At 42.0% G+C, this 10,169-nt stretch overlaps 1 protein-coding gene across 1 annotated transcript in view; it reads left to right on the forward strand.

The window, feature by feature from the left end:
* The window catches only part of GNAI3 (G protein subunit alpha i3), a 332,572-nt gene extending 322,626 nt beyond the window's left edge, over positions 1 to 9,946 (forward strand). The window contains exons 7-9 of the mRNA XM_078644767.1: positions 3,957 to 4,110; positions 5,526 to 5,740; positions 7,200 to 9,946. Of these exons, the coding sequence (XP_078500893.1) occupies positions 3,957 to 4,110; positions 5,526 to 5,716 (345 nt within the window). The 3' untranslated portion in view covers positions 5,717 to 5,740; positions 7,200 to 9,946. The remainder of the gene's footprint in view (positions 1 to 3,956; positions 4,111 to 5,525; positions 5,741 to 7,199) is intronic.
* Positions 9,947 to 10,169: the final 223 nt, after the last annotated feature.

Here is a 10,169-nt window from a genome sequence, read left to right on the forward strand (position 1 = left end):
TTACGTGTCCTTGCAAAAGCCTGTACATCGGAATGACTAACAGAAAAGTTAAAATACGAATCAGTGAGCATAGAAGCACTATACGTAGGTGTGTAACAGCTACCAAACTTTGATCTCATTACCTGGAAATGCAACATTCAGACAATGACCGCCAATGGACAGTCATTGAAAAAATCAGAGGAGGTTTATGGTTGTCCAAAAGGCTATTAGAGAAAGAACAAAGATGGGTGTACCATCTTAGGACTCGTGAGCAAGGACTCAATTACTCCATCCCATGGAGCCAACTAACATATAAATGCATCACACCCGGCAACCCTAGACCGTTTCTAGGCATTATTTACTGGCTTTTTTGCACTTCTAAACATGTATGCTAGACCCACGTGTCACGTCAAATTCAGTAGCATCTCAGAGTTTTCTCTGATTTACACAGGTTATAAAGATTTGCACAATATTATATCTCTTCATACCAAGTTTTGTAAGGTTGAGGTTCCCTTAGATATTATACAATTCAGTAAAGGTTTTGTCAAGTCACATTGAGCTTACATGTACCAAACGCCTCCTATAACCGTCCATGTTCACACACGAAAAACAAAACAAAGCTCCTGAACTACAATATACATGATTCTTGTGAGGTCTGTAGTTTGCCGCTTCTTACGTTAAAGTGATGTCACACGCAGAGCCAGGGCATGGCCTCACCAATGGCCAAGCGTGAAACACTGTGATTCTCTTGCACATATAAACCCACGTCGCTCTCACTAAGAGGTCTCTGAGAGCCGGGATACTCGGAGCCTAATAGGTGATTGAGCGGAGCAGGATCCTTGATGACATGAGTAGAATGGAAGTTTGTGTGAGTGCACCCGACAGGGTCAGGTGGTTCTCTGACGGTCTCTCGACTAGGAAAGATAAAAAAATGTTTTTTCCTCTCTCTATTTTCACCTCGTCACACATGATAGTGTTTGACTACAGGACAACCCCCTACTCCGTGTTCCTATGAGAAACGACCAGTCAACCACAGCAGGGTAAGGATGCATGTTACTTATCAACTACCGGTATTTGGCAAAACAGGTTCCTACACTTGGAGTTTTTTTACGTAGTTTTAAAGTGCTTTCTTTTAACGGTGCCTGGTAGCACAGCAACGAGGTAGAAATAATTTGAATATCCTAAGATTCACGTTTTGGGTGGTAATTGTGAAATTCCCAGTACCTCCCACACATTGGCCCGTGGGAGATCCAGTTTTTCCACTAGGAACACTAGTATTACCTTGAGGGTGCATGTTGCACTTTGCATAAAAGCGCACCAAGTCTATATATAAGGCAGGTTATATTGATAATATGGGGCAGCGTGAGTTGGATGTTTTGAACTAACGGTGAGTTGCTGTTCTCTTTTCAGGTTGGACACATAAAGCTGATACACCGAATACAGGATAAGTATATTCCAGACCGGTTTTTAGGTGCAGCTATCTGCACTTTATTTCACAATAAGGTAGTACCTTACTGGAATCGAGGGAGGGAATCTGTTTTTGCCCTGCAAAAAAGCCTAGGACCCAGATGGGCCAATCTCAGTAGGCTGAAACATGTTGGCAGCGACATTAGGGTCATAGGACCATTAAATCCTCACGACCCTTTACCATTCTTTCTTTTAATATCCCCTGAAACTCTGTGAATAAAGGGATACCTGAAGTTTTCTGAGGATTTTTAATCTTTAGAACCCCTGACCTATTCTCCTCAGTGCTCCCTGAAAAATGGTCGAGCCCACCCTGACCTTTAGTAGTCAGGGTGAACCCGATGAAGCATGACACTACTAGAGTGTGTGAGTTATTTAACAAAAAGGAATTGCTTACTTCCCCGCCTATGAGCGGATGGTATATCACCAAGAGAGAATAGTCCCAACATATTAAATACCAAGGTGGGATACTTTTTTTGAGTTCCAATATTAGATTGGGTGGACATATCCCTCCGGTATTTCTTCTAGTACTCAGTAAGAACCTCTCCACTGTTCCGGCTCGGATTAGGGGATCACCCCTCGGCCATGTTTTCATGGCAATAACATCTGCCCAGAGGGCCAGTGAGGTTCAGACTTTGTCATGCAAGCCTCCATACTTGATATCTACCCAGACCAGCTGGTAATACAAACTAGATCTTCCGTTCTTCTGAAAGTTAACACTCCTTTTATGTAGGTCAGTCCATCACCCTGCTTACTTTTTAAACTCTACCAAATCCCCCGAAAGAAGAGGATCCGCTTCACCAACTGAACCCAAAAAATGCGTTGTCGTTTTACATTGACCATACAAGAGATTTCTGGGTAGATGACCAACTCTTTATGGGGTATGGCTTAGGGAAGAAGGAAAAGGCCTTGCAGAAGCAGACCATCTCCAGGTAGATCGTGCTCTACATTAAAATCTGCTACGCATTGGTCATGAAGCAACCCCCTGCATGCATGCTCCTTCCACCAGAGGCAAGACTTTGCCTGTTGTATTAGCATGCAGAGTCCTGGTTGTGGAGGACATCTGCCAGGCAGCAACGCGGGCCTCTCTGCACACATTCACAAAAAACTGCTGCCTGGGCACTCGAGTCCGTTGGAATGGGCACTTTGCCTGCTCGGTCCTTGAGGACTTTTTGGTGTGATATTGTTCTGCAGACTCACCTCCGGGGAGGTAGGGCTTGGGTATCTCTTCCAAGGTAAGGAATCTGCAGCTAGAAGTCTCATACGGATGTACAAGTTACTTAACTTTGGTAATGCCTTTTCCAGTAGAGACTCTATCGAGCCACAGATTCCCAGCCATCCTCCATGCTCTGCGAAAGGCTTTCTAGGGATAGTTTTTTTTTCCTTTCAGTGCTTTAGTGTTCCACACCAGTGGTCAGTTTTCTTTGTGACTCTGTGTTGCTGGTGTGGAAAATTGTGAAAAGAAACTTGCGCTGGATAGGTGCCTATATAGGTGCCGCACACGTCACTTCTGTCAAAGCCAATTGATGCCATGCGGAGCCAATCAGCGTTACCTACGAGTGTGCACGGTTACTGCTCACGAAAAATTTCCAGATCCAGTCTGATGCCTGGGGATAATTCTATGGTAAGGAATCTGTTCTAGATAGAGTTTATACCAGATAAGGCGTTACCAAAGATCAGTTACGTGTTCTTTGATACAGAGTATTGTACTTTTAGCCTACTGGGGCAAACAGAAGTGTTGCTTTGGCTTGTATAGTTTATTCAAATGCAGCTCCTTTTAATCCTAGGAATAGGCGCTAAAGTTGAACTGAGAGGTTTCCTAGTGATGGACCTGGGGTTCCATTCTAGTCATCTTGGGCTGAAATCTGTCAGATCTCCTGTCTAATTATTGGGAGCGCTTAGAGTCGGTCTAAACTATTGGTACTAAGCACTGAAGGAACATGGCATTTTCCTCCCATGAATAGAAGGACATAAGCAATGTCAGACCTTCCTTCCCAAATCTTGAGTAATATCTATTTGCCGGGTGAACAGAGATTTCCACCTGAGGTGTTTCTGAAGGAGACTAACTGTAACATTTTCTCACTTTACTGCCTTTCCTTCCTGCGGCCAAGGAGTCCTCTTTCTGCTGAGCGAAACAGTTGAAGTAATTGAAATTGGGGTCATGCCCTCTGCTGACCCGACTCATGTTGGTGGTAAGCTCACAACATTCTAAACTTGTTTTCAAAGAAAGGAGTTTAAACATATAAAATGCTGTAAATGCCCAATTCCTTTTACAGCGTTGGTGTCCGTTGTGGGTTCACATTTACAGCATTTTTATAAATGAAGACACCGTCCCTGCAGACCCTTGTGGAGTTAGTCTACTTCATAGGGACTGCACGTTGGAATTGGTTTGTCTGGCTCTGCTCTCTGAAACCAGTTTACCTGAACCCCAAACACTGTTCAGTCTGCAGTATTCTTATCGAGAGCCTTACACTACCACAACATTTTAGATAACCAACGTAATTTCTTTACAGAACCGAATGCATGAGAGCATGAAACTCTTTGACAGCATCTGCAACAACAAATGGTTCACAGAAACCTCAATAATTCTTTTTCTGAACAAGAGGGACTTATTTGAGGAGAAGATTAAAATGAGCCCGCTTACCATCTGCTACCCTGAATACACAGGTGAGGCTATGTTTTAAAGTTGTACACAGATAGCAAATCATGCATAGGGCACCGGCTCATAGCCTGTTGTGCTGTACTTCTAGTTGTCCATAGTTTAGGTTCAACATATTTGTGGGTGGGGCATTCAAGAACCGAAAACCATGAGTGGATCTTGCTAAGAGGCAGTGCTTTTTGCATGCATTGTGACGTATAGACTTTGGTTGATTAAGGTAATGTGCATACCCATTAGATTTGCGGCTATTGGTGTGGTGTTCTCTAGTGGGTTTCATGAGTTGCAAATTCTCTGGCTCTTGGAGCTGTTGCTGCTGAGAGTCCAGTTTTCTCGTAGCAGTTTTAAAAGGTGTTTTTCTTTGTCCTATAACATTGGCGGAGTTTTTTTTTTCTTTATGGAGTACATTTACAGATTGTGTTTTTTCCTGTTCTTGATAATATTGCCCGAGAAATTGTTGTTTGTAGACTTGTCTATTGGAGCACCTGCAGAAAGTATTTTGGGATTAGTTTTGGTGACAGTGAATGCTTTCCTCTGGCTGCAGTTGCAGAAATTCTTTTCTGTAATTGCTTCCTGGAGCACTGAGGGAATGCCTTTCTCTTGTCCCGAGGCAGTTGCAGGTGGAGTTTCTCTGGCAGCAGATGCAGAAAGTTATTTTCTTTGATTTCTTCTGGTAGCATTGTTAGGGAATCCCTTTCTCTGGTCCTGAGGCAGTTGGAGAAAGTGGTAATCTCGGGCACTGGAAGCATGTAGAGATAAAAGGCCAGATGACCAGATGAGGGAACGTTTGTTGGTGAGGAAGGTGCTCCAGAGGTTGAGTAACGCAGGAAGCTTGACTTCTTATTATCTTTGTTTTTGGTATTTTTAGTATTATGTGGTTAGGGCTGTGAGTGGAGTTTTCAGGCTATACACGGATGCATTTTTTGTGTGTGCAGCTTTGTAGACGATGCTTAAGGATTTGAATGTGATGCGAGCAAGAGAGGGAGGAAGTAGAGGGGGTGTGATGTGATAAAGTTCTCATTTGCTAGTGATGAGCTGAGCCTAGTGGGTGGATTTGATTTGGAAGACTGTGATGTCAGGAAGGCTGGTGAGCAGGGTTTTGGAACCATCCATGCTGTTGTGAATAAAAGCTTGCAGTTATGCGGAAAAAGAGGCTGAAAGAAACAATGTAATCTTGTACACGTGGCAGATTTTCTATCAGGCTCTCTTGGTCTTTGTTTATCTGGCTTAAAAAGAGGCACTTGTGTCTATGCAGAAAATCATAGATTTGACTGTGAAAGTAAGGGTGATGCTTCAAGTTGCTTGAATGCTGCTAGCTATTGATTGGTGTATGAAGTATAGTTGTGCATCGGGTTTTTTCATGAATTTTTTAATTATCATTGGACATCTTACATTCGTTCACAAGTTGACATGCATTTCTTCCAAGGCTCGAACACGTATGAAGATGCTGCAGCCTACATTGAGGGGCAGTTTGAAGACCTGAACCGCAGAAAAGAAACCAAGGAGATTTACACGCACTTCACCTGTGCCACGGACACCAAGAATGTGCAGTTTGTGTTTGATGCCGTCACTGATGTCATCATTAGGACCAACCTAAAGGAGTGTGGGCTTTCCTAAATCAGGAACGTGACCCTGTGACAGGTAACAAAGGGGGGAGACCTAGACCAGAATGAGAAACTGGGCAAGTGCTGCTAACTAATGCTGTGAGGTTTAAAAGACCGGTGCCAGAGTAGTAACGCAGTATGGTCTACCATGCCTAGATAATCTAGTCTTGACCCTCTGAGGGCCATCTGTTAAGCATCACAAGCGTGAAAGAAAATGAAACGGTGTAAGGAATGGAATGTGGACAAAGGTGGCTACAATGAGAAGCACAGTAGTTTCGTCATTTACTAGTGCTGTGATCATAGAGAAGGCGGAACATGAGGAGTAAGAAGGGATCTGTGTGATTTCTGTCAAACTTGATTCAGGCAGGCTTTTAAAAAAAACTAGGGTTCATTGGAAACGTACTAAGTTGATGTTTGTAAAATGTAGTGATTGAAAATAGTCCCAGAAATCAAACATTATTTAAAGTCTAAAACTAGTCTACAAATCTTATATTGCTAATTCAGAATGGTTAATGCAATTGTTAGAGTTTTAGTGTATTATAATTACGTTTACAAAGTTGCAAATATCATCTTTATGCAAACAAAATGAAATGACAAAAATCGTTATAATCCAGACAGTTAGAATTCAGTTACCAAAACCTGATGGAGATCTCCTTATGCGGAGTCTAAAAAGGTAGACCATGATTACCAGGCATCCCATTGCCATCAATATTTACCATACTAACACAGCTGACATATTCTGCTGTACTCTGACTTAATTTCAGTATACTTCTTGAGTATGACTCAAAGGTTACAATTTTGGTTCACATTTCAGGTAAACGCAAGATGGAATGACTTTTGGTAAATGTTGAGTCAGTCCGCTTCATGCTTCCCATGAGTTGTGGTCGGGGTCCCGCTTCTAGCTTACAGTATGGTCCGGTTGTCAAGATTAGCATTGTTCTTGTGACAGGATCCACAACTATGGTTTTGTCCAGTTCAAGTACATGAGTTTTGGGGTCTCGTTTTAAATTGAAAAAAGGTGGGGTAGATCTGACTTGGTTTGGGGAGTGTTTGTTTGGGAAGGACCAGAGTGCCTGAAGAATCTTAGCTTCGAGAGTGGGTTTTGGGGGTGTTGGTATTTAGGAGGAAGTTCAAGGAGCATAGTCCCCAGTAATCTAATTGTCCATATTGAAATCAAGAACCTAGTCATCCTAGGCTATCGCAACTAGGGACATGTAAAGCATGGAATGTGTGGGGACTTCGGTCCAGAAGGGCTTTACTTTACTGGAGGCTGGTTCAGATATTGTATGGGATGCCCATTTGAGGTGATGATGTTAAGTACATATCATGATATGAGTGCATAGCCGGCTCATGTTAATGAAGGTATATATTGTTGGCTTGCGCGAGTGTGCATACATACCTGTAGGAGTGCGTGAAATGCTTGAGTGATGTGTTTTGAGTGCCCAGCTACCTTACGTGTGGAAGACCATTAATGAATCTTTTATCTTCTCTTTCAGTTGTTCTCTGGGATGTGTTCATGCGGATGGTGCTCCGTGAAAGGACGTCACCGGTTCAGAACCATGTTTGGAAGCGAATCGCAGCCTCAAGAATCTGAGAGTTTTTAGCACAATCTCCAGCACAGTCTGTCCTTTTTGTACGGAGTGCTAGTGCCGCACAGCACCGACTCACTGTTCACTGAGCTTTGAGATCCAGTCTCAGCAGAACGCACAATCCTGCCTGACTAGCTGGGTTCTGAGCTTTTTTGTTTTTACTAACATACCACCTCTAGTCTACATATCCTAGTCATTACTTTTCTTCAGGAAACCCATTTGCCTTGCATACATTTTACCTCTGGTGCAACTGAATCATGTTTTAAAGCAGCAGTACTGCAAAAGGTTTGCCTAAAATAACTGAACCAGCTTCTTTTTAACCAAAACTGTAAATCAAATGTTCGTATAGCTCATATAAATCCACAGCGGAACGACCAGTGTACACACGATTCTTGGTTTTGGCTTTCTGCTATCCTTATCCCCTTCACAGGAAGTGCTCAGTGTCTTACGGTTCCTTTCTGAGAAAAATGAAGCCCCAAAGCTGTTAAATGGAACAGCTGAAATTAGTTTTCACCTTTTTTGCATTTGTTTTTTGTTGTTCCAGCCCTACCTTTTAAGTCTACTTTTTTGTTTTAATCTTTTTTTATTCATTAATCACATTCTTGAGCACATATGGGCTGGGTTTATCTCACTTCTGCATTCAGCACACCCTCACTGGGAGGTCCTCACACGTATTGTATGCACGGCCAGCGTATACCAACATTCAAGGCTGTGCATTAGCGAAAGGAGGGCAGTAGAACGTCCATAGCAGTAGAGTAGGAGAGATGGCATTAGGATACAGCTGGGTCGTGTTTTGGAGATGGAAGAGGAACATGTCACTGGGGACAAGGGAAGAAACCAACTACTTTAGTTAAACAAAGTCGGAAAGACCAAAGGATTGTTCCAATAGGAAGGTTCAGGGACCATTAAAATGTTCTACAATTCTAGAGCAAGCTCCCATTCGAGCAACTTGAACTATCAGATTCTTTTGGGCTAGGGGCATAGTCGACCATTGCGGTAACAACAAAAAATGTGTGGCAATAGAACGATTTGTTATGATCAAAGGATCAGAAGCTTAATATTTATCAGTCTTATGCTCTGTCAATTGCACATCGTGTCCCTAGCAAGCTACGTTTTCATGTTCAGTCATGATTTGGAATCAGTTGCTTGTTTTGAGAATCCTTCTGAAATGTATGACCATGGTCCAACTGATCACATCGCCTGTTCTGCTTATTCCATTGGAGGATGCTTCTCCAACCACATAGAGACTGAGGGACCACACATCATCCGTTCAGCCCGGCTGTGGGTCGTTGGTGTCTATTTAGTTCAGTAGTCCATTCAGTACCCCAGTGTTCTTGCTATCCCTCAGTGCATGCTTTTCACTTTTGTAATTCATTTGCAATACTTGGAGAGACGATTGTAATTCACTAGCGAATAAACTAAGAAGAAGAAAAATTAAACAGGGGCAACAAATCAAACACTGTATTAGAATAAAAAACAAACAACGGAAAGTAAAGAAATTAATTCAATTAAGGCTCCAATATGTCCTTTGTCGCTATGCTGTTTTAGCCTCCATATGCATTTATTTTGTTAGGTTAGACTTTTTTTTTTCCTCTTGAGTTTCTTTTTTTATTTTTACATCTATTTGTTTTTTTAAAGGATAACTGGCAGCACTGCAGCTTGGCATTCTGTGAAGGAGGAAAATATAGCAAAGCTGCATTAATTAGACGGTTATTTTTTATTTTTGTGCACATGTAAATGTGGATAAAATGAGAATTGAGCCACTAAGTTATAAAATAATGCTACTGAATTGCATATTTTAATGTTTATAATTTATATATTCGGGCAGGCTTATTGATAAAGAAAGTAACTGGCTGTACTGCTGTTTTAAGGAATTCGCATCAAACTCTTAAGCACACAAGGCGCTATACTTACTCCTGATGCTAAGACACTTTTTTCAGCTCTTAGTTTCTGTCAAAAATTGTTTGCCAGAGCGCCTACGTGATCTGTGGCATTCCCATGTTCGTGAGATCTGCAAATTCCTTTTTTTCTGCCATGTAGCTGCTTTACTGTTTATTTTAGAGAATGCTATTGTGAATAGCTGCAACATGTTGAGATTTTAAATACATTTTAATCATCTTATTCCATTTACCACCTTTCGTAAACGTAAATCAACACCCTGTAGTTTGGGGTGTTATTGGCCTGTATCTAATTCTAGAGATATGTGGTCCACGTCCAGAAGTCTGTGCCCAACTGCTGCATAATCATTGTGCGTTCCTGCCTGCTTCATGTAATTCATTGGGGAGTGCTTTGTGGATTTCATCTTTCTTCCTGTTCTGCGGACGTTTAAGTGGCCTCATTCCTGCGGATTACAGCCCATGGCATTGCCTTGTACGTCCATGTGTGGTGCCAAACTCCTGCTGTGGTCATGTGCACTCCAGCCTGATTATGATGGACTTTAAGGGAGCTGAGAAGAAGGCTACAAGGATCACAGATTTGCCTTTCTTCTACATGTGGTGCCAAATTCCCTTTGTTTTTATCATTGTGATGTTCTTGACCAACATTTGTACATTCCTTGGCCACTTACTGCGTTATGACTGATTTTCTATTGTCTTATGTTCAGATTCAAGCTGTTTCACTTATTTGCAGTATTAAAATGGCAAGTAAACCTTTCAGTCAGTCTTCTGTGGTGCAATAGTCTTGTCTTGACACCTTCCCTTCTAGTCTTGGCATTTTTGTGTTTGATTTATTAGCAGTTTTGATGTTAGTGGATGAGCTCATATTAATTGAGCGATACTAGTTTCCTTTTTTGTTTCTCTGCTCTGTTAGCCTCTCCATGTTTTGCCATCCACACGTCATCTGTCTTCTCTCCATCCATCCCTTTTTAGTTACTTTGCT

The sequence above is a fragment of the Lissotriton helveticus genome, chromosome 5_1, assembly GCF_964261635.1.
Source record: "Lissotriton helveticus chromosome 5_1, aLisHel1.1, whole genome shotgun sequence".
NCBI classification, from domain to species: Eukaryota; Metazoa; Chordata; class Amphibia; order Caudata; family Salamandridae; genus Lissotriton; species Lissotriton helveticus.